Below are 25,669 nucleotides of genomic sequence, written 5' to 3'. Positions count from 1 at the left end.
AATTCTGTTAATGCTTGGTGTTATTTCTTGTGTCAAAATTATCTTCGACTTTTGCCCCCTTTGCTTCTCACACCTGCATCCTCAAGCCTGTCTTACTAGGATATACCAAACACCTTCACCCGTATCAAGTAAGAGGTCTCCTTATATGCAGGTGCACCCAGCTTCACCGTTGAATCAATGCATTCTACACCGTGCTCACGCTAATCTTCTAAGCTTCTTGAAGTCCAGCTCTGATCCTGACCACACCTTCCTCCAGTTCTTGCCTGGTTTATAAGATGAGTGTGTACTCATTCTCTCTGTGCTGCCTCAGCTCTCACTTCTGACAGTTCCAGACAAACCCCTTTGCTCCATCTACGGGAACATAACCTCTCCTGACTTTAGTCCCTCACTAAATCTACTTTATCTCCACCTTCTCGGAACCTCTCCATTCCTCAGCATCCAGCTTAAATCCTTTTCCCTCTGGGAATAAATCAGTAGCTGTCACCTGAGTGATATTTGTTCTCACTATCCCTTTTTCCTCTATTTTGAATTAAGACAGCTTAGGGTATGTGAGGAAGAATTTAGGTAGCTGCTGTCTGCTGAACTGTGCAGTTTTCTTATGTACCTAATTTGATTTCTTACTGGGATGACTTTGCTACGTAAACAACAGCTACTTAAGCAATCTGTTGGTCTGGAGTAATTACTATTCCCTATCATTTTTAAAAGTTTGGACTATGAATTACATAGTCATCTTATTTCTTCAGTACAAAATACTTGACCACAGTTGTTAATGAATATATAGCAACTGATACACTATGAGCTCAAGGACTAAAGGAATTCATCTGAGGTAAAAGAATGTCTTTCTAAATCTGGTACTGAAAAAAAAAAAAAGAATTAAGCTATTGTATTCTGTTGGAACTGTGCATTCTAGATGACCTTTCAAAGCAGGTTTGTATATTAAATTTAGTTGTCGATGTCTAAGGGAAACCAGGCACAAGCGTTAAGAATCGTCTCCCAGAGGAGACACACAGGACGTAATTCCCTCAGCAACGCGTTAGGACAACACATGTGAAATGGTATCAACTAGAATCTCGCAGACTGAGAGCCAATGGTTTTTATTGGAGGCTGATCATGTAGACACCTTCTGCTTGTCATGTACGCAAATTCCTGACTCCCAGATACAAAGCAGGGGTTCAAAACAGCCCATATCGCTTGTACAGTTTTAGCATTAGTGAACTACTTTCATCCGTCAGGCAGGTGGTGTCTCGCTGTTCACATTGTTGCACAGTGTTCCTGGAACCCATGGTAGGCAAGGCCTAGGCAGGGAAATGGGAAGAAGACTCAAGGAGCTGCCAGAGCCGTGAACACGTTTCTTCTCTCCCGACTGGCGCAGCAGCCAGAGCAGCAGACACGCCGCCTTCTCTTCGCTGTTGACCCAGGCGGCAGCTGAGACTCAGCCTGCCCACCATAAGGTGGCCCCAGGGGCTTTTTCAGGCGCAGCTCAGAGATGCTTCCAGAACACAAGTAGCCCGTGGCCAAGCGAGTTTCCTGTGATGGGCGCGCGCCTGCGTTGTAAGAGCTCTCAGCTGTTACACAGTGGTGATTTACAAAACGTAGAGTGAGAGATAGAGGATGTGGAGGGGAGAGCTGACCACACCCTCTTGCTCGTTTGCTCCTTCTTTCAGGTGGGGAACCCTCCTAAAATCCACATTCCCGTAGTGTTGGAGCATGAGTCATTGCTTAGAACCTCTGCCTCTCGGAACTCTGCTACCAGTATTAGCCCTTTAATCGAAGCAGGCCTTTCAATGGCTAGCATGCCTGCTCTGCAGCCCTGTTAACCAGAAATAATCATTTTAGGCTCTAACAGTGTTTCAACCATTCAGGTTTGTTCCTGTGTGCAAGCTGACGCAAAGATCATCTTTTAAAGTAAACAGAAGCTTCAGAAATAACTTGTTGAATAGACTTTCTGAGACTGAAAATAGTTTTTCATCTTTTACACCCTGTGGTGTACACTGGAGCTTTCTCTTGGGCCAGTTTTCTCATCTCTTTCTTGTTGCTGGTACAATGATGTTGTATTTGTGCTTTGGAACTGGTTATCTTGGGAATATTTATACCACAAAGACCAGCAAATAGTGTAAATCAGGATCTCCCCCGACCCTGAAGGGAACCAATTGTTAAACTTTATTAGCATAACACCACCTATATCCCCTTACCATTTATTCTATAAATAGGGTGTTCCTCTAAGTGGTAGGAAGAAAATGTATGTAACTTTTGGGAAATACTAACTTAGGATACTGAAAAACTACTGGTCCAAATTTCCTACTTGGTTTATAATATTCTTTTGATGTATTGTGGCTTCCTTCTGTGGCTCAAATGGTAAAGAATCTGCCTGCAATGCGGAAGACCGGGGTTCAATCCCTGGGTCAGGAAGATCCCCTGGAGAAGGCAATCGCAGCTGACTCCAGTACTCTTGCCTGGAAAACCCCATGGACAGAGGAGCCTGGTGGGCTATAGTCCATGGGGTCCACAAAGAGTTGGACACAACTGCATGACTGACTCTTTCACTTTCTGATATATTAGTCTCTAAACTTGGAATTCTCAAGTTTATCCATTGCTAATGAACTACTTATTGGGTTATTTTTAATTATGTAAGTATTTTTTAAAGTCCTTCTTTCAAATGAAGTTTTAAGATGCTATGCTGTCAAAGCCAGAAAATCTAACTTTATCTTTCTTTAAGTTCTTGTTTGTTAAATTATCAGTGTAAAATGGCTCCAAAGCAGTTTCCTATTCCCAAATTGTTGCTGGCAGATACTTAGTATTCTGGAGAGGCCATTCTACTCATCTGCCTTTACTAATCTCAGCTGGCAGTGAGGAGTAGTGTAGTTGGGCAATGAAAGTAAGGTAAAATCATGCCTTTTTACTGAACCAGGCAGTTCTAAAGATAGCATGTGAGGACGATGATGATGATAGAAGAGGGAAGAGAATGTGCACAGTTTTGTTGCAGCATGAGTCATTGCTTAGAACCTCTGCTTTGGGAACTCTGCTACCAGTATTATTTCTATAATGTGTGTGCTTAGTCACTCAGTTTTGTCCGACTCTTTGCAACCCCATGGACTGCAGCCCGCCAGGCTCCTCTGTCCGTGGGGATTCTCCAGGCAAGAACACTGGAGTGGGTTGCCATGTCCTCCTCCAGGGAATCTTCCCAACCTAGGGGTCGAACCCAGGTCTCCCACATTGCAGGTGGATTCTTTACTGTCTGAACCACCAGGAAAGCCTGCTGTTGAATATTCTGAGATGATTCTTCCTCAACTAAATCAAGACATTATGCAGTTTTCAGGGCTTCCCTCGTTGCCCAGGTGGCAAAGAATCTGCCTGCAATGCAGGAGACCTGGGTTCAATTCCTGGGTTGGGAAGATCCCCTGGAGAAGGAAATGGCAACCCACTCCAGCATTCTTGCCTGGAGAATCCCATGGACAGAGGAGCCTGGCAGGCTGCAGTCCATGGGGTTGTAAGAGTCGGGCATGACTTAATGACTCAACCACCACATGCAGTTTTCAGGATCTTTTGTAGTGTTATTCCAGCCTTGCTTCTGCCTCCTTCCCTCCACTTACTCTAAAGGCAGACTCTGTCAGACTTTTTCATGCCTCTTTACATTTTCATGGGAGTGACCCCTTTCTTATCTTTGACTACTCATGGCCAGTTAGTCATCTTAGGATTCAACTCAGAGCACCACCATTTTTTTCCCAGAATTTGAACTCTCCTTTGTGATTGCTTAGATTTTCATATAGATTTGCATACCCTTTTATAATCATTTCTAAGTTAATGAATGTTGTATGTTTGCTCTGTGTGTGTGGGTGTGTGCACGCATTTTCTTCCCATTCCATACACTATAAGCTCTCTTGGACAAAGACTGTGTTTTCCTAGTCTTTGTATTCCCAAGATACAATTGCTATATTCAAACTTTTTGTAGGACTTAATTTTTAAAAAAGGTTTCAGAGTAGAATACTATTTGATTTCCTCTCTAACACAGAACCTTCAATAATCACTCAATATGTAATATTTGCCTTTTTATGCTTTTTAGGCAGATACACAGATTGACCGAGAACATCAGAACTTCTATGAGGCATCACTAGAATATGTCTTTAAAATTCAAGAAGTTCAGGAAAAAAAGAAGTTTGAATTTGTTGAACCGGTAAGATCTATTTTCTGTATAAAATAGTAGCTATAATACATCTTCTAAGAAAAATTTGCAGTTTTATTCTGTTGACAATTATGGTTTTTAAAAATAAAAGGAGAGAAGCATGGGAGAGTAGGTAGGTGAAGCATGGAGCACTTTAGGGCAATGAAATGCCCTCATCTATAGGAGACTGTAATGGCCGATACATGTTATTCATTATACATTTGTCAAAACCTGTAGCAGGTACAGTACCAGGAGAGAACTGTAATGTAAACTAGGAACTTTCATAATAATATGTCAGTACTGGGTTATCATTTTGTAACCGATGTGCCACACTGATGCAAGGTGTTAATAATGGGAGCTCGTGTGGGTAAGGGCCAGGGAGGGTGTGTGAGCTCTAATTTCTGTTCAGCTTTTCTGTAAATCTAGCACTGCTCTGAAATAGCCTGTTGATTTAAAAAGCCTAAAACTTAACATTAAAGTATGTATATTTACATATACCTAAGGGAAAACACCTCACCACTACAGTGACCCATTTATCAAACCTTTAGTTGAAGGGAGAGAAGGTAAGGCTGTATTTCTTCCTTTGTTCCACTCTGCTTCCTTACAAGGCGGGGACCTGCCTGACTTTCCAGTGAAGTCATTTATTTTCCTAAGTCAGTGTAAAAAGTAATGGATTCCCTAATGTAAACTGCATTGCAGAAAAGAACAGGTGGCTGGTCTTTATAAACTTACTTTGTTTTCTTGGCATTTTTTTCCCAAGTAATACCTTAATATATTACAATATTGCCTGAATAGGCATTTTCATGAGGTATAATCTGTGATGAATAATGGTAAGTTCTATAGTAAAGATGATAGGATATTGATCATAAAATATTTAAGAAATCAAATATATAATTTAACCCATCTTTTCTTCCTGTGTCAGTTTATTTAAAAAAAAAGCAACTACTTATTATGAGCAATAAAATACCCTATTCCTAATTTAGTGGATGATAAGGAGAAGGGAAAATACATTTTTAAATGTATTTGGAAATTTTATTTCCTGATGAAAACCCATCAGTGATTACCTAAAGGTGATGGAAAACTGGGACAGAGCAGAGTCCATGAAGAGTCTTAGCCCCTGCCTGGCTCTGTACCCCTGGTTCACTCCTGTCCCTTCGACTAGAGCCGCCTGCCTTTCTACTGGCCACTTCGCAAGTTTCCAAGACCAGCCCTTCACCTCGAAGGCTTTAAGGGACTGGAGACCACACCACAGGCTCAAGAATTTAACAATTTAGCTATTATATAAATAGCTCAGTTGGTAAAGAATTCACCTGCAATGTGGGAGACCTGGCTTCGATCCCTGGGTTGGGAAGATCCCCTGGAGAAGGGAAAGGCTACCACTCCAGTATTCTGGCCTGGAGAATTCCATGGACTGTATAGGATCCATGGGATCTGTGGGATCGTAAAGAATCGGACAGGACTGAGTGGCTTTCACTGTGATGACAGCCTTGACTCCCAAGTTCTGTTTGCCAGTCACTAAGTCCTCAAACCCCCTAGTTTGAATTGATAGCCTCATATTTAGCAGATGCTTTGGGGTCTGATAAACTTTCACTTGGCTTTCTGAAACTCAGCTGGGTTTCTTGGACATAGGGTCAGCTTGACAAGCCCTCATCAAGGAAGATGACTAATTCTTAAACTTCCTACTCCTCTTCTCACGGAGTAGGTCTTGCCTCTGAGTCGTATCATGGTTTTTGAAGCCTATCTCCTTGTTGGCACTCTTCCCTCTGGCCTGCCTCTTGGGATTTCTGAATGTCAGCTCTTTGTTAGAGTGTTCTGATGCTTTGCCTTCACCCTCCTTCCTTGTGTGTTCCCATTCCCTGCAGATACTCTGCTCATCTGCTGTGCGGGTCTTCCACACACCTGGAATGATCTTTCCACAGCTGTAGTAACTCTCTCCTCTGAAGAGGCACGCGTGTAGCCCGTTTCCCCATCCAAGACTCTTTTATAGCCTATCCTGTCTGGGAACAGTGAACCAAACCATTCTGTAAGATGACATCAGGTATATAAGGAAAAGGTTGTAAAATCATTTGCTCACAGGTCACAGAAGGAATGCTAAGAATTTGTGAATTCATGTGACAATACAGGTAGAGAAGTGGAAACTGTCCTTCAACTGAAATGTTTCTTCCTTCCCTCTGCGGTATCCCATACTGGGATGGTCTGATAAGTCTTCTGTAATGCATGCCTTTCTGGTGACACCACAGTCAAGGTCGATGTTAAATTTGTCCTTCTTCCAAAATATTTTCCTGGCTGCTGGATTTTTCTTATTAGAATGTCTGGCCAAACCAAATAGTACTGTCAGTTTAGTCTCTCTCATTCCATTTCCAGCCACAAAGTCTCATCCATGGGATTTTACTTAATTTCCACCCCCGTACTGAGAAGAATAGAAATGGGAGCACTAGAACATGGGCTTGCTACTCTTTAGGTTATACATTTACAAATTAATTTAGAGGAAAAAAGCCTTTACGATTTCAAAAACAAAGCCCCCAGGAGCTATAAAGATAAAAACACATGAGGATACTTTAATATCTTTGAAGGTTATTTCCTGCAGAAATCCAATTCCTGTTGTGTAAAGCTTTATATTGAAGAAATGAAGCAATCTGTGCTAGTTTAGCTGAGATTTGTTTGACAAATAAGCATTAGAGTAAAGCAAAGTACTTTAGGAATGTGACTTAAAACAGATTCTGTGATAGCAAGTAGAAAATATAAATAGTCCTGTTGATTCCCATTAAATAACATTCTTACTTTATGATGATCATTTGAGACTAATTTTCCATGATTTCAGTTAACGTCAAGATCCTCCTATAGTTGACCTTTGAACAATATGACTTTGAACGGTGTGGATCCCACTTATATTCAGATATTTTTCAATAAATAGCACAGTACTACACAGTCTGCGGGTTGGTTGGGTCTGCGGATGCAGAGCATCAGATGCCATGACTGGTCTGTAAAGTTATACACAGAGTTCCAAAAGGTGTGTGTGTGTATTGTGTGCACACACACGTGCATGAGCATATAGGCATCCTTAATTGCCACATTATTTAAAGGTCAACTTGTACTTATGATAAAATGTCTACAGAATATTCAGGCAGTACCAGGGAAAGATGTTGCTACAGCTTCATTATTCCTAGGAGAATCTGGGTCTAATATATGGGAAAAGAGGGACATTTATATATTTTTTTTATAAATTACTATTTTTGAAGTATACAGAAAGCCAGCTTTTTAAACTCAGTTCTCCATTAGCTATACGATTTTAATGGCCCTTTTCCCCTGTTTATCATAGTTTATTTGGAATGCAATGGTAGCTAATTCATGATCTCTAGACTTGCACTACTCAGTGTGGTAGCAACTACTTATGTATGACTGTCAAACCCATGAAATGAGACTAGTGTAGATTAAGATGTGCTCCAAACCTGAAACACATACTAGATTGCAAAGGCTTAGTACAAAAAAGAAAACCTTTCTTTTTTAAAGAAACATCATTAAATCCTCTTTGATATTGATTATATGTTGAAATGATAATCTTTTGATTACACTGTATAAAATATTAAATTTCACTTGGTTTAAGTTTCTTGTGACTACTAGAAAATCAAAATTTTCACATTAGTTTGCATTTGTAGTTTGTGTTATATTTCTGTCTAGCAGTGCTAGACTGTATTCTTTCAGATTTGCCAACAAGATATGTGAGTTCAGGTCTGTAATGGGGGAAAAGACATCAGAGAGGGAGAAATATGATTTCCTGATTCTTGATTGTAAGATACTCCTATTTCTCACAGTTGCTCAGATTTTACGAGAATTTTGAGGGATTAGGAGAAAAACGTTGAGAAGTAGCTGAACATGAACAGCCTACGTAAGAGAGTTGAATGCCCTGTCTTGAAAGTCTGTTATGGAACATGAAGTTTGTGGCTCAGAAAACCAAAATAATCTTGTTATAACTTAACTCCCTTACGATTCATTCAGCTGCAGTTGGTGGATGTTTTGACTGTATCCTGCAAGCGTACGTAGTTGGGACTAGTGTTTTGTGAGCAACTATTCTGTGTCCTGTGTTTTCCGCATTCTCCCATGTGAACCCCACCATGGCTTTATTATTGGTAGTTTTTATCCTTCAAGATGAGGAACTTAAGTCACAGAAAGACTATTAGTTGCCTGAGGTCACAAACCTAAAGAGAGGGAGAACCAGGAAGCCAGAACCCAAGTCCAGAGTTAACTATTTCATACCACCAACAACCTTAAAGACTGCTTCATTACAAAGTTAGTTCTTATTGCTTGCTCTGACCAAATAAAATGATGACCCTAGACAACTGGACTGTAAATTTATTTTAATTCCTTAAAAATTAGAAGAAGAAAACAAGAGATTTTCTTCACGTTGGTAACGATGATTGAGTCCATGAACATATCTGTTCATTCACTTGATCTTCCACCCTTCTTTCATAATTCTGTTTTAAGTTGTCTCCCGAGGCCACAGGTAACTGGCCACTTTTCATGTAGAGACAAAGTATAATGGTTAAGTGACTATAAGTTGAAGTTTGGCCTCAGTCTTACAGCTCTGTGAATTTGAAATGCTTTTCCAATTCTGTGATCCTCAGGTTTTTATCTGTCAGTCGGGGATAAACTTTGTGTGTAGTTCCCAGAATTGTCACATCTGATGCAGGTAATGCACAAAGTACCTGGTTTGTCATAAGCATCAATAAGCTAGTGTGAGCTTACACATGGACTGTTATCACTAGATAAGAAAACAAGAGGAGAAACTTGAAGAGATCTCTAGATCTTCAACTAGATGAGTCATTTATCTGTGTGCTTCAAAGCCAAATAAAGCTTTTTCAAAACCACATTTTTAATTTTAACATGCTTCAAAATATGCATCTAAATTCTATAAGAACATTTTCACTTTATTTTTTTAGACTACAGTCTTTTTGTATTATGTTTAAATGTCATGTGGAAAAGTGAAAATAAGCAATTAAATATAAACTGAAGCATGCTCCTTTTAATACTCATCCCTTAGACTGCTAAATTTATTTTTAAATCATTGTCTAAAAAAAACTAAGGTAATTTAGTTAACATGCTTTAGCTCTTTAGCTTATTATATCATGAATTATACTTATAAAATGCTTTTTAGCTTTTCTAATAGATGTGAATAATTTTGAAACTGAACAACTACTTGCTAAGTTAAAAAGGTCTCCCAGATAGTATGTAGACCTTCAGGTCCTGAAAGCAAAAGATTTTGTGTTCATTTTCAATATAATTGGTTAACCTTAGTGTAGAAAATTTAGAGTGGATTAAAGTGAGAAAATAAGACAGTATTATTTTTTTTTTAAGACATTGTAGGTCTAAAAGTTAGATTTCTATTCTGCTGAAAATCTAAGTGCAGTCATTCTAAAAAAATGAAACAATAAAGCTCTCCTCAGGTTGCATACATTTAAATAAAAGCTTGTTAGTCTTTGGTTTTAGTTATAGGTACTGTTACTGAGAGTTTGAAGTTTGCAGTGACTGTTAGACCATGAAGAATTTTGGAGAAGTCAGAAAAATGCATTCTATCTATTTAACTGACTCATCTCTTATACTTCATTTTAGAAATCCATCATGTAAAGGCCTGGTCTAAACATAGCTTCTACTGGATTTTATCACATTGATGGCCATGTTACCTTCTTCATTCCCATTTAGTTGAAAAGATAATCTGACTATTCTTTACTGCCTTGTTTCTTCACCAAAGAAGTTTCAGCTCTGTTTCATTTGAATTCCATCCCCTTGAAATATTGGAAATTCATCTTTAGGAACTCCAATGAGTCTTCACTGCTGAGGCACTGTATAGCCATGACTTCAGAAAGTTTTGGCTTTTTAATTAATTGAATCTGTGTTCATATCTGTTCATTCATTCATTCATTTGTTCTTCCATACTTTTTTCATTGACTTGGTGGTCCAGTGGTTAAGAATACACCTGCCAATGCACAGAACGTGGGTTCAGTCTCTGCTCTGGGAGATCCCACAGGCCTTGGGGCAACTAAGCCTGGGCACCAGAACTACTGAGCCCTTGAGTCTAGAGGAAAAGGTCAGTTTTCATTCCAATCCCAAAGAAAGACAATGCCACAGAATGTTCAAACTACCACTCAATTGCACTGATCTCACACGCTGACAAAGTAGTGCTAAAAATTCTCCAAGCCAGGCTTCAGCAGTAAGTGAACCAAGAACTTCAAGATGTTGAAGCTGGATTTAGAAAAGGTAGAGGAACCAAAGATCAAATTGCCAACATCCACTGGATCATAAAAAAAGCAATTGAGTTCCAGAAAAACATCTACTTTTACTTCATTGACTATGCTAAAACTTTTGACTGTGTGGATCACAATAAATTGTGGAAACTTCTTCAAGAGATGGGAATACGACCACCTGACCTGCCTCCTGAGAAATCAGTATGCAGGTCAAGAAGCAACAGTTAGGACAGGAATGGAACCACAGACTGGTTCCAAATTGCAAATGGAGTATTCAAGGCTGTATATTGTCACCCTGCTTATTTAACTTCTCTGCAGAGTACATCATGAGAAATGCTGGGCTGGATGAAGCACAAGCTGGACTCAAGACTGCTGGGAAAAGTATCAAAAACTTCAGATATGCAGTTGCTAACACTCTAATGGCAGAAAGCAAAGAGGAACTAAATAGCCTATTATTGATGAAAGTCAAAGAAGAGAGTGAAAAAGCTGGATTAAAACTCAACATTCAAAAAATGTAGATCATGGCATCCAGTCCCATGACACTTCATGACAAATAGATGGGGAGAAAGTGGAAACGGTGACAGATTTTATTTTATTTTTTAAATGGCTTCCCTGGTAGCTCAGATGGTAAAGTGTCTACCTACAATGCGGGAGACCCAGGTTCGATCCCTGGGTCGGGAAGATCTCCTTGAGAAGGAAATGGCAACTCACTCTAGTATTCATGCCTGGAAAATCACATGAACCAAGGAGCTTGGTGGGCTACAGTCCGTGGGGTCGCAAAGAATTGGACATGACTGAGAGACTTCACTTTCTTTCTTTAGTTTTTTGGACTTCAAAATCACTGTGGGTGGTTGACTGCAGTCATGAAATTAAAAAACGCTTGCTCCTTGGAAGAAAATCTATGACAAACCTAGACAGCATATTAAAGAGCAGAGAGATCACTTTGCTGACTAAGGTCCATATAGTCAAAGCTATGGTTTTTCCATTAGTCATGAACAGATGTGATAGTTGGACTATAAAGAAGGCTGAGCACCAAAGAATTGATGCTATTGAATTGTGGTGTTGGAGAAGACTCCTGAGACTCCCTTGGAAAGCAGAGAGATCAAACCAGTCATTCCTAAAGGAAATCAACGCTGAATATGCATTGAAAGGACTGAAGCTGAAGCTCCAATACTTTGGCCCCTTAATGTGAAGAGCTGACTCATTGGAAAAGACCGTGGGCTGGGAAAGACTGAGGGCAAGGGAAGAAGGGAGTGGCAGAGGATGAGATGGTTATATAGCATCACTGACTCAGTGGACGTGAGTTTGTGAAAACTCCAGCAGATGGTGAAGGACAGGGAAGCCTGGCGTGCTGCTGTTCTTGAGGTCACAGAGTCAGATGGGACTTAGCAACTTTGCAACAACACACCTTCTCTGATTATTACCCTTTGACAAGTTGTCCCCTGTGCCACACTGACTGACCTCTTTCCATCCATGACTCTTTTTTCTTCGGTTTTCTCATTCATTGCATTAGATACGGATACTTTTTCATTCCCATTCAATCCTTACATTAGACTTAAAGCACTCTGTGGTCATTCAGAAGCTATCCCTTGCGATTTTCTCTCTATTTTCCTCCAAGTAAAGAATAGCAAAAACCACAGGATTATCTCCTAGGCCAGACACATGTACAGGATGAAAATTTATGCCTTGCCTGTGCTCTAGTTTTCCAGTCTTCTTGAGGATTTCAGTGGCCAGATGTAGACGTCTATATAAGGCTTTGATATCTTTTAGTACATTATGATGCTCTGTTTATGAGAAGTGTTTGTATTTTTAAAAAACACTCTTATTGGGATATAATACACATGCTCTTCAGTTCTCCCAATTATAATTAGTTTTTGTCTGTGGTCTGAGGTAGGTGTCAAACTCCATTCTTTTCCATGTGGCTCTTCAGTCATCAAAGAATTCTTTGTTGTAAAGACCATTCTTTACACATTGTATGATCTTGGCACCCTTGTTGAAAATAAGTTGTTCATAGATATCTGAGTTTATTTCTAGACTCTCAGTTTTCTTCTGTTGATGCATATGTCTGTCCTTGTTCCAGTATCACCCTGTGTTCATTATTCCAGTTCTGCCTAGTTTGGGCATCAAGTCGCCTGAAATAACTGGAATTACTCCAAATTGCTTCAGAGGCCTGCCCCTTACTTCCATGCTAGCTGCTGCTGCTAAGTCACTTCAGTCATGCCCGACTCTGTGTGACCTCATAGATGGCAGCCCACCAGGCTCCCCCGTCCCTGGGATTCTCCAGGCAAGAACACTGGAGTAGATTGCCATTTCCTTCTCCAGTGCAAGAAAGTGAAAAGTGAAAGTGAAGTCACTCCATCGTGTCCGACTCTGCAACCCCATGGACTGTAAGCCCATCAGGCTCCTCTGCCCATGGGATTCCCCAGGCAAGAGTACTGGAGTGGGTAGCCTTTCCCTTCTCCAGGGGATCTTCCCAACTCAGGGATCAAACCCAGGTCTTCTGCATTGCAGACAGATTCTTTACCAGCTGAGCCACAAGGGAAGCCCAAGAACACTGGAGTGGGTAGCCTATCCCTTCTCCAGCATATCTTCCCAACCCAGGAATCGAACCAGGGTCTCCTGCATTGCAGGTGGATTCTTTGCCAACTAAGCTGTGACCTGGTGATTAATCAGCTGAGAAATTGTGAATAAGTTATTCCTTTGCTGACTTGCTATGGTTTTGCTAAATGATTCAGTTCAGTTCAGTTCAGTCTCTCAGTCGTGTCTGACTCTTTACGACCCCATAAATCACAGCTTGCCAGGCCTCCCTGTCCATCACCAACTCCCGGAGTTCACTCAAACTCACGTCCGTCGAGTCAGTGATACCATCCGGCCATCTCATCCTCTGTCGTCCCCTTCTCCTCCTGCCCTCAATCATTCTCAGCATCAGTGTCTTTTTCAGTGAGTCAACTCTTTGCATGAGGTGGCCAGATATTGGAGTTTCAGCTTTAGCATCAGTCCTTAAAATGAACAGCCAGGACTGATCTCCTTTAGGATGGACTGGTTGGATCTCCTTGCAGTCCAAGGGACTCTCAAGAGTCTTCTCCATGACCACATTTAAAAGCATCAATTCTTCAGTGCTCAGCTATCTTCACAGTCAAACTCTCACATCCATACATGACCAATGGAAAAACCATAGCCTTGACTAGATGGACCTTTGTAGGCAAAGTAATGTCTCTGCTTTTTAATATGGTATCTAGGTTGGTCATAACTTTGCTTCCAAGGAGGAAACATCTTTTAATTTCATGGCTGCAATCACCATCTGTAGTGATTTTGGAGCCCAAAAAAATAAAGTCTGACACTGTTTCCACTGTTTCCCCATCTATTTCCCATGAAATGATGAGACCAGATGCCATGATCTTTGTTTTCTGAATGTTGAGCTTTAAGCCAACTTTTTCACTCTCCTCTTTGACTTTCATCAAGAGACTCTTTAGTTCCTCTTCACTTTCTGCCATAAGGGTGGTGTCATCTGCATATCTGAGGTTATTGATATTTCTCCTGGCAATCTTGATTCCAGCTTGTGTTTCTTCCAGCCCAGTATTTCTCATGATGTACTCTGCATGGAAGTTAAATAAGCAGGGTGATAATATACAGCCTTGACGTACTTCTTTTCTTATTTGGAACCAGTCTGTTGTTCCATGTCCAATTCTAATTGTTGCTTCCTGACCTGCATATAGGTTTCTGAAGAGGCAGGTCAGGTGGTCTGGTATTCCCATCTCTCTCAGAATTTTGCGCAGTTTATTGTGATCCACATAGTCAAAAGCTTTGGCATAGTTAACAAAGCAGAAATAGATGTTTTTCTGGAACTCTGTTGCTTTTTCCATGTTCCAGCGTATGATGGCAATTTGATCTCTGATTCCTCTGCCTTTTCTAAAACCAGCTTGAACATCTGGAAGTTCACGGTTCACGTATTGCTGAAGCCTGGCTTGGAGAATTTTGAGCATTACTTTACTAGCATGTGAGATGAGTGCAATTGTGTGGTAGTGTGAGCATTCTTTGGCATTGCCTTTTTTTGGGATTGGAATGAAAACTGACCTTTTCCAGTCCTGTGGCCACTGCTGAGTTTTCCAAATTTGCTGGCATATTGAGTACAGCACTTTCACAGCATCATGTTTCAGGATTTGAAATAGCTCAACTGGAATTCCATCGCTTTCTAAGGCCCACTTGACTTCCCATTCCAGGATTTCTGGCTCTAGGTGAGTGATCTCACCATCGTGATTATCTGGATCATGAAGATCTTTTTTGTACAGTTCTTCCGTGTTTTCTTGCCACCTCTTCTTAATATCTTCTGCTTCTTTTAGGTCCATACCATTTCTGTCCTTTATGGAGCCCATCTTTGCATGAAATGTTCCCTTGGTATCTCTAATTTTCTTGAAGAGCTCTCTAGTCTTTCCCATTCTGTTGTTTTCCTCTATTTCTTTGCATTGGTCGCTGAAGAAGGCTTTCTTATCTCTCCTTGCTATTCTTTGGAACTCTGCGTTCAGATGCTTATATCTTTGCTTTTCTCCTTAACTTTTCACTTCTCTTCTTTTCACAGCTATTTGTAAGGCCTCCCCAGACAGCCATTTTGCTTTTGTGCATTTCTTTTCCATGGGGATGGTCTTGATCCCTGTCTCCTGTACAATGTCACGAATGATTATTCATCTATTAATGCAGTATCAGTTTTTACTTTTGATCAGTTTGTTGCGGTGACTAGGTAAATTGATTCTAAACCCTTACGAATCATAGAGTGCTATATGAGTTTTTCCTGAAGGTAAAAGTGCCTTTCTTAATATTAAAACCTAATCTACCTACTGGCTTATTGTTATTGACATTATCATGTTAAAAGTTTTAGGTTTACTTTAAGGTAAGCTGAGACAATAGTCTTTTTCCTACCACCCCACCCACCCAGGCACATTGAACAAAGAAAGTGACACAGTGGAAATGCAATTCCTAAAGACTGTCAGGCTGTCCTGTTAATTTTCCTTGATTTAGCATCATGGAATTTGTTAAGGATAAAATGAACTAAACATTTAACTTTGCCACCACCTAGAGGCAATTATGTCATACATGCTGTCTTGATTAAACTTTCTCAAATGCTGCTTCCAGAGTAGATGTGGAACAAAAGTAAAAGGTGGAAAACTCTTTGTACATAATTTTTCTCTACGCCCTAAAGAATTGTCCTCAGCATGCACTGTGAGATTAAAACATACTTGTTTACTACTAAGCAAAACTGAATTTTACCAGAAGTTGCCAGTAGAAAAAGTATCTCAGGGAATTGGGTGTCTTATAGGAATATTTACTGCAGATGTTCTTAAAGTATCTCCTTTGTAAGTTGAATTCTCTATACTTTGCATAATATTACAATAGTATCTTTCTTTTATGATATCCAGTGCCTAGTAAGACAGTATAGACATTAAGAAATGAAACAATATTACTGCAACAAATTCATAACTACTATGCAAGTATTTAGAAGGCTCCTGTTGCCTAAGTATATACTTCAAAGGCTTTTTCTTATTTTGTCTCTGAAAATCTCTAAATTTACATGTCTATGCCATGGTTAATTAAAGGTTTTTTAATACTATTTTAAGATACAGTTCTTTTAAATTGGGTCACAGTATGTGCAGACTATATATCTTAAATTATTGAACAATTTAATAAATGTATGTAGCATCCTTTTACTAAAGGGTTATCTATTAAATCTTTAGTTTCCCTAATAATTATTTGTTGATATAAAATTGACAGCATAAAATAATTCTAAAGTTACAGACAATGTATTTTGATACATCATCAGGAACTGTTGAACAAATAAAGGAAATTCCTTAAAATGTAACAACTTAACACCAATTTGAAAGTATATGCTTTCCAAAATGTGTATGATTTTGTAAGAAGTTAACTTGTTTAGGAAGAGAAGCATTAGATCATTGCAGAACCAGTATTTAACTGTTGGAAATCATAACACACATACCAATTGATGCTTGACTGAATCCTCCTTCTTCCCCAGACAGAGGAAATGACAGGATATTATTCACATATGAAGATGATTTCAAACTGTGTTTCTTTCCTCATATAAAATAAAAGTTTACAGACATGCTATTTGAATTAGAAAAATATTAGCATCTTCTCAAATGTGTTTTCTAACTTTACTGTAGGAAGAAGTTGTTGGAGAGATTAAATTGGTAGACATGTATATGGAATAAAATCCCAGGAAATTAAATGAAAAATTTAAATAAATTATTTTTAAGTTACAACATTTCATATAAATGACCATGTCCGATAACTCCATGGACAGCTGTTCTTTACAAATAAAAACATCATAAATAATTGCGTATGAATGTGGGATTAGAAAGCTAGGGTCATAGAAATTGTGCTTTTGCAAAGAAAATTTTATTCTGACTCTTACATGAAAAGATCTGTATGTAGCTCCATGTTTTTGCTCAACTCTTGCTTCTTGTTTGAGTTTTTCCTGCTGCTTGCTAAAATGCTGTCTGTTTATTACATAAACCAGTACTGCCACCTCGTGATCTTTTCCTGAATTTCACCTGGCCATCCTTATTTGTTCTCTTTGGGTACTTCTTATTTCTGGCTTACTGGTTTAGTATTCCTCTCATGTGCACATTTTTGATCTCTGACTTCTGGTTAGAATCTCTTCTAGGGTTAGTTAGTTAGTTGCTGTTAGTTGCTCATTCATGTCCTACTCTCTCTGACCCCATGGACTGTATACCCAACAGACTCCTCTGTCCATGGGATTCTCCAGGCAAGAATGCTGGAATGGGTAGCCATTCCCTTCTGCAGGGAATCTTCCTGATCCAAGGATCAAACCAGGGTCTCCTACTTTACAGGGAGATTCTTCACCATCGGAGTCACCAGGGAAGCCCATTACCCTTTGGACCTAACAGAAGCAGAAGATATTAAAAAGGAGTGGCAAGAATACACAGAAGAACTATACAAAAAATATTTTCATGACCCAGATAACCATGATGGTGTGATCACTCACCTAGAGCCAGACATCCTGGAATGGGAAGTCAAGTGGGCCTTAGGAAGCATCACTACAAACAAAGCTAGTGGAGGTGATGGAATTCCAGTTGAGCTGTTTCAAATCCTAAAAGATGATGCTGTGAAAGTGCTGCACTCAATATGCCAGCAAATTTGGAAAACTCAGCAGTGGCCACAGGACTGGAAAAGGTCAGTTTTCATTCCAATCCCAAAGAAAGACAATGCCACAGAATGTTCTAACTACCACTCAATTGCACTGATCTCACACGCTGACAAAGTAGTGCTAAAAATTCTCCAAGCCAGGCTTCAACACTATGTGAAGTGTGAACTTCCAGATGTTCAAGCTGGATTTAGAAGAGTCAGAGGAACCAGAGATCAAATTACCAACATCCGTTGGATCATTGAAAAAGCGACAGAATTCCATAAAAACTACTTCCAGAAAAATTTACTTCTGCTTTATTGACTACACCAAAGCCTTTGACTGTGTGACTCACAACAAGCTGTGGAAAATTCTTAAAGAGATTGGAATACCAGACCACCTTACCTGCCTCCTGAGAAATCTGTCGGTAGGTCAAGAACCAATAGTTAGAACTGGACATGGAGCAACAGACTGATTCCAAATCGGGAAAGGAGTACATCGAAGCTGTATATTGTCACCCTGCTTATTTAAATTATATCCAGAGTACATCATGAGAAATGCTGGCCTGGATGAAGCACAAGCTGGAATCAAGATTGCCGGGAGCAGTATCAGTCACCTCAGATATACAGTCCATGGGGTCGTGAAGAGTTGGACACGACTGAGTGACTTCACTTTCACTTTTCACTTTCATGCATTGGAGAAGGAAATGGCAACCCACTCCAGTATTCTTACCTGGAGAATCCTGGGGACAGAAGGCTGCCATCTATGGGGTCGCACAGAGTCAGACGCGACTGAAGCGATTTAGCAGCAGCAGCAGCAGATATGCAGATGACACCACCCTTATGGCAGAAAGTGAAGAAGAGCCAAAGAGCCTCTTGATGAAAGTGAAAGAGGAAACTGAAAAAGCTGGCTTAAAGCTCAACATTCGGAAAATTAAGATCATGGCATCTGGACCCATCACTTCATAGCAAAAAAGATGGGGAAACAATGAAAACAGTGAGAGATTTTGTTCTGAGGGGCTCCAAAATCACTGCAGATGGTGACTGGAGCCATGAAATTAACACTTGCTCCTTGGAAGAAAAGTTATAACCAGCTTAGACAGCATATTCAAAAGCAGAGACATAACTTTGCCAACAAAGGTCTGTCTGGTGAAAGCTAAAGTTTCTCCAGTAGTCATGTATGGATGTGAAAGCTGAACTATAAAAAAAGCTGAGCACCGAAGAACTGATGCTTTTGAACTGTGGCATTGTAGAAGATTCTTGATCATGGGGTCGCAATGAGTCAAACATGAGAGAGCGACTATACTGAACTGAACTGTGCTATTTTCACATTTATTTCCATTAATTCTCTCCTGGATATTTTGTCAGTGCATTTGAAGAGTAGTTAACATGACAACTGTCCATGACAAGACCTAAAAGTTAAATCACGTCTGCCAAAAAGGAAGTAAAAATTAGGTTCCATGGCTTCCATTTCATATCTGTAATTCTAGTGCCAACTTAGTTGAGGATATTCAAAACTTACTAGCTAGAGGAATTAGAATGAAATATAATTTCTCTAATTTATTTTATTTGATGATCATCCTTTTTAAAAAACACATTTTTATGGTTTATTTTTTATCTCTTTATTTTTGCAGCTTTTATCATTCCTTCAGGGTTTATTTACTTTTTACCACGAGGGATATGAACTCGCCCAGGAATTTGCACCATATAAACAACAGCTGCAGTTCAACTTGCAGAATGTAAGACTATACCTGTTCTCATTGCCTCTCCTTCGTTAATCAGATGATCCCAGGGCAACTGAGTTATAGCCAAGCTGAACTTATCTGAGTACAATAAAGCCTCACTCATTTAGAAAAACCACTTAATAAATTTATTAACTTTTTAAAATGAGAGCTAATCTCATGTTTGAAAATTATATACTGTCAAATTTCATGAAAATGAAAATATCTGAGTGCAGAAACCTTGGAAACTGTTACCTTTATCTAGTGTTTTCATTATTTTGCTGAGTGACCCTAGGCATGTTGTATTTCCTGAGAGGGCAGTATTTCTGTATTTGTGAAAGGGACTTTCACAATGGACTTTGATGCTCTGTCCCTTTCCTCCCTGAAGCTGTTTATTTTATAGCTGATATTTACTGTTTTCTAAAAATAAATTTAAATGTGGCTTTCAAGCATCCATAAAAGCTGCTTTAAAGCTTCAGGGAGAATTATTTAAAAACACCCTATTTCTGGGAGAGTTTATTTTGTAAAGTTGTCCAGTAAATCCTTTTAATATTTGATTGCAGTTATACAAATTCTGATTTACATGTACTGAATACCAGTTACACTTTAAAAAGTTAGCCAGTCCATTCTGTATTATCAAATATGTTGTTCCGTTGCTAAGTCATGTCTGGACTCTTTGCAACTTCCTGGACTGCAGCACACCAGGCTTCCCTGTCCTTTCACTATCTCCCAGAGTTTGCTCAAACTCATGTACATTGAGTCGATGATGCCAATAACAAAATCTTAATTGTTGAGGATTTTGTGTAAATGAAGAGTTATTTCTGAAACCGTGGGTGGTACTCTAGCTAAAATAGTTTGTGAAGGTTTCACTTAATTTTCTATAAAAAGCATGCCTTTCACTCCTTACCTGATTTTTGCCATTGTAAAGATGTTCAGCAAATAGAAATATGTATTTGGAGCGTACCATGAGAAATACGTAATTGCAGTTATTCTACTTGTGTTTTGCATTTAGCTTTTTATTTAACCTAGATTTTCTCGCAGAATCAATTTCACATGCAATTCATTCCATTGTTTTTCAATATGGAATCCATTTGGGCTTTCTCAGTAAATATTAAAAGGGAAAATTATAAACCCAAAGTATTTTTATTGCTTCCATATTAAATGCAATTGCTGTAAGATTCCTGGGATTTGAGAACAAGAGACAGGTGAAGTATTGGAAAAAATTCATATCCTTATGTTTTAAAGGGAAAAGCAGCAAAAGTGGCAATTAAGAAAACTTTCCCAACTTTACCTTGAGATTCAGATCTTTTATTAGGGGCCGTAACAGAATGATAATCATCACTGCCTCACAGGTTGGTGATTATTCTTATGTTTCCAAGTACGTATTGTTGAGATAATATGACCTGAATGCAAAATTGATATTCATAGAGAAAAGCCATATACTTTCTATATCTTAAGTAAACTTGCTATGGTGTAAGTAAATTATTTCCTACAGTAGAAAACGTTAGAACTTGGAAACCTATTCATTTTTATGTGTTAATTTATGCATTGACCTCCTGATAACTATGTTAGGATTTCGGGAAAACAAGGTAAGTGATATTTCTTCAAAGAGGTGTTTGGAATAAAAATGATGAATCTTTTTCTTGATAAGTGCCACATATATCAAAACTATGTGAATTTATTTTAACCCTCAAAACGAACTAAGTGGCTGTGTATCTGCTTTTTTTATCTTAGGTATTATGGGGTATAAAATGTTATTTTAATTAATATCTTATATTTGTAAAGCTATAAGTTGTTCCCTCGATAATGTTAAGTGGGAAATTGGATAAAATACACACATACACAGATGCAAAGAGAAACATGCAGGAGGTCATTCAGAAAAGTTTCACTAAAGCAATTCAAAATTGGAGCATAGGATTCAATGTAGATGGTGATGGATATGGTAAACAGTCCTGAAAGAGTCAAGGTTATCCTTTGCACCATTTATAGTTTTGAAACCTTAGACTGGGTGTTCCTCAAAACTGGTAGAAAACACTGAATGAAATTGTTGTTTCTGTTTACTAAAGACGAGGAATAATTTTGAAAGTACTCGACAAGAGGTAGAGCGATTGATGCAGAGGATGAAATCTGCCAATCAAGATTACCGGCCACCCAGCCAGTGGACAATGGAAGGCTACTTGTATGTCCAGGAGAAACGTGAGTTGCAAAGATGTAAATTAATGTCTCTTAAGATTAACCTTCTGTTTCTATGAGACGTGAGTTGGTTACTTGCTTTTCCTTCAAGAAGGAAGACTGAAATTCCTAACAGCTTTATCCTATATGGTCTCCTTGGCCAGCGACTATCACTGAATGTGGAAGTTTTTCCACTTTTCACCATTGGATTCTCTAAGCTGGTATGTTGTTGAACTTGGAACTTAGAATTTTCATGATGATACCGTAACATGAGTTCAGTTTTAGAATTTAATTATGGTGCCTGATCTCAATGCAAAGTTTCATGGAGAATTAAAACCCAAAGCCTTTATCAGATGAATCATCTTGGTGACTTTGGTAGTGGTTTTCCCCTTCAGCAGCATTATTTCATTTAATTCTGTGCTCTGACAGTTTTCAGGAGTAAATCTGGCAATTACATAATGTCAGACTGGCACTGTTTACTTCCTGGTGTTGGGAAATAAGCTTCAGATCCAATAGAGCATTATTATAATTGCCTCACACTGAGAAAGTTTTTCTCACAAAAGTTAATAAAAGCCATTCAAACTTGTATAACTAGAGTCCTTTTTTGTCATTAAGTGGAACCAGTGATTAAATTAACTCTCTGTTTCAACCCAGAATGCCCTAAAGCACTCTCTTACTCTTTGTGTTGAAGGAACAGTTGTTTACATTTCCAGTGCATCATGGGCCAGGGTCTTCATAAAACACAAAATCACGTGCATGGATTGTGCAGTAATCTCAGATTGCTCTAAAAGTTGGTAAATGCCTATTTTCACTTTCTGTATTTCTGTAGTTTTTTTCACACATGTGGACTTGAAGACAACATGGAGTAACATTGCCCTAAGTCTCCCCATCTCTAGACAATAGATCATGGTAGTTTTCTTGAAGACATTATGGTTAAACGGTTTGAGATGTGGAAGCTGTAGATGTTGACTGTGAAAGTTTTGGGGGCATAATGCAAAATGATCACTAATATGCCAAGGTCGTTTATATTTGACGTGATCAGATGATTGTCATTTGTTCCTTAACAGTACAGAAGCAGATAACAGTTTGATCCAGTAGTCTCAGCAAACATTTATTACTACATTGGTGATAGTGGGCTGCTGACTCAGGGGATCTGGTTTTAGGATTTTCCTTCTCATAGCTATCTACCTTGACCAGTCTACTGTTTTCAGATGTTAAAATGATGAATCTAATGTCCTGCCTTTATAGTCTACAATTAAAATATAATAAATAGGTTTTTTAAGAATTTCATGAGAAAAGACCAATTCATTGATCATATATGCAAGAGTATATGGATTTAACTCAGGACCCTAAGAAAGAGTCTACATACTGAATAGTTTTTCCGTATTTGAGAGCCTCAGTGTGAGGGTGCATGGAGAGGTTCTGTGCCTAGTGGAGGAATATGTGGATAGTGAGGCTTGTCAAATCTGCATCTGGTAAAGGAGGTGCAATCCTGTTGCCCAAAGATTTTTTATTCATTGCAGCTCAGCAATACTTTATTTCTTGATGTCTCCCCTCACCCCTATTGTTAACACAGTTGCTAAAATCATTGTGGGTATACAATATCATGTTCTAATCCAAAAAGCTTTGGATTACCTAGCAAAATTCTTGTATTCATAATCTTTACATATGTCCTGTTCAGCCACGACTTGGTAGCCCATCCATTGGATTGTGCCAAGGTTTGCCTACCTATTCCCCAGCTGTTGGACATTTGGATCCCTGGTGGTACAGAGGTTAAAGCGTCTGCCTGCAATGTGGGAGACCTGGGTTCGATCCCTGGGTCAGGAAGATCCCCTGGAGAAGGAAATTGCACCCCCTCCAGTATTCTTGCCTGGAGAATCCCATGGACGGAGGAGCTTGGTGGGTTACAGTCCACGGGTCACAAAGAGTCAGACACAGCTGAGCAACTTCACTGAAAGCATAAGCCCTTTAATAATCTAGGGTCTGGATGCATAGACGAATGCAGTGTTTTATGCACCTGTCTGATGCTGATATCTTTTATTCTCAGATACCTGACTTCTTCTCTGGGTCAGTCTGAAATGATCATAAAGCCCTCTGTGGCACTGACCTTTTCTCTGAGAGTTCCTATCCCTCTAACATCTGCTTTTAGGCTACAGAACTCAGGTAAATCTTCAATTCCAGTGTCTCTGTAGCCTGGGACCAAATCTGTCTATCTCCTTGATAACCTGTGAACCCATACCTTCTCTCCATCTCCATAGTCTTGTGCTGGCCTCCTTACTGTTCTTTTTTGCCTCCAGGCTTGTCAGCCTGTCCTTTCTCAGAGAGCTTACAGCAGCTTCCTCTGCAGTGCTTGCTTGGTTGTGCCTCTCCTGTGATGGCCATGGTCAGGCATGGCATTCAAGGCTCCCCTCTATTTGTAGCATCCTCTCTTATAACATTCTTCCTGTTCCCAGCACAGCGTCCATCTCCATTTTACTCTATATCCGCCTGTGCTGTTTTTATAGCTTTAGTGAGGCACACTTGGCGTGCAATAAATTGCACATATTTAAAATGTACAGTTTGATCAGTTTTGCTACATGTATCTACCTATGAAGCTATCACCACAGTCAACATAACACATGCATTCATCACTCCAAAAGTGTTATTTTGCCTCACTGTAATCCCTCACTCCTTTCATTCTCACTTTCCATCCTCACTTCTTCCTTTTGCCTAGGATTTAAAAAGGAAAATGAATGGGATTATATGCTTTGGAATTATTTTTCTAAGAGGAAAAAGTACTCAAAGCCCCTTTCTTCTTGGAATCTTTGAGAGCATTTATATTAAGAAAATCTGACCATTTCATGAAGACACATTGATTGTGCTCTTGCTGTCACTGAGTAAGTCTTGTGGAGAAAAGAGGAGGTGAAGAATATGGCTCCAAGATGTTTATTCAGTTGTAGGTGGTACAAGACAGATAGACTTACACAGTTAGCAACCAGTGATCAATAGTAAATATCAGAGCTGTAAACTGATTGATAAATGGAGATGGATATAATGGGATAGTAGCAGATAATTGCTATTTAGACACAGCACTCCACTTCATCTGAGTATGTGGTTTGTATGTTAGCCACCTCCAGGTATACAGTGAATTGCATTCTGGTAGATTCCAGTTTAAGCAGGAAGAGCATGGGGTCCAGAGTCAGATATAACTATATTGGAATTTTATGCCACCTGTTAACTGGATGATTCTGCATAGGCAACTTTCTGAGCTCAGTCTCCTCATTTTTAAAAGAGGGGTCTTTATATCCAATCTCATAATAACATTGTAAGAATTAGAGGTAATGTATATGGAATGTCTCTGTTATCAGTAGTGGTGCATAGTAATACCACTGTACTTCCAGGAGCCCTTCCTATTCTGTGCAATTTGTATTTATGTCATTTAATTCTTAAAACAACTCCTGAGAAGTATCGTTCCTCTAAAAAGAACGACTCCAACCACATGCCCTCTTAATGAAGAAAGCAGCACCATCTGCTGCTCTTAAGCTTTATTTTCTTTTATGTAAAATGCTCTTTATAATGTCTGACTTTAAAAGTTCCTAGATAAAATGTTGACACTTAGTAGGTATCCAGTGAATGTTAATTCCCTCCCAATCCACAGGCATCATCCCAGCAACCTCAGATGATCACTGGATAAGATAATTAAACTTGTTTTGGTTTGAAACTTCAGAGCTGTAATAAATTTTATTTTCCCAGACTTTTTTTTAGGGACTTCAGAATCACTTGCCTAAGAACATCTGCCGTGGCCTGGTGCCAAGTGACTTTAAAGAAAGCAGCATGTGTGTGCAGCACACTTGAAGATCAAATGCATGGGCTTCTGAAGTTAACATAGAGGCAGGATGAAACAAAGTGTTGCAGCAGCTTTATTTAAAAATTATAGCTAATATTGCTTCATAAATTGCTTCCTAAGAAGTAAAATCACTATAAAGATTTCTATCCAGCCACTCTCTACTAATCAACTCTAAGCCTTTAAGTATTTTACACCACATGTAACAGAGTTATCAACAAGTATTATTAAGTATTACAGTGTGAAATAGTCCCAAAACAGAATTGAAGTTAATTGCAGTAACCCTTTGTGATTACCAAGTACGTAGCTGCACCCCTTAATTTTAAAGTCTGGAGTGGTTTAAATATTAAAGCTACATATGACACCAAGGGCACTATTATTACAGAAAAAATTTCAAATGGCT

General features: G+C 39.1%; 1 protein-coding gene across 1 annotated transcript in view; it reads left to right on the top strand.

Annotated features, from left to right (window-relative positions):
• Positions 1–25,669, top strand: part of ARHGAP42 (Rho GTPase activating protein 42) — a 337,489-nt gene that overhangs the window by 241,769 nt on the left and 70,051 nt on the right. The window contains exons 6-8 of the mRNA XM_068988830.1: positions 4,061–4,171; positions 19,185–19,289; positions 21,338–21,467. Of these exons, the coding sequence (XP_068844931.1) occupies positions 4,061–4,171; positions 19,185–19,289; positions 21,338–21,467 (346 nt within the window). The remainder of the gene's footprint in view (positions 1–4,060; positions 4,172–19,184; positions 19,290–21,337; positions 21,468–25,669) is intronic.

The sequence above is a fragment of the Capricornis sumatraensis genome, chromosome 16, assembly GCF_032405125.1.
Source record: "Capricornis sumatraensis isolate serow.1 chromosome 16, serow.2, whole genome shotgun sequence".
Classification (NCBI taxonomy): Eukaryota; Metazoa; Chordata; class Mammalia; order Artiodactyla; family Bovidae; genus Capricornis; species Capricornis sumatraensis.
The sequence above is the reverse complement of the archived record's forward strand: the minus strand, read 5'-3'. Positions and strand labels throughout refer to the sequence as shown.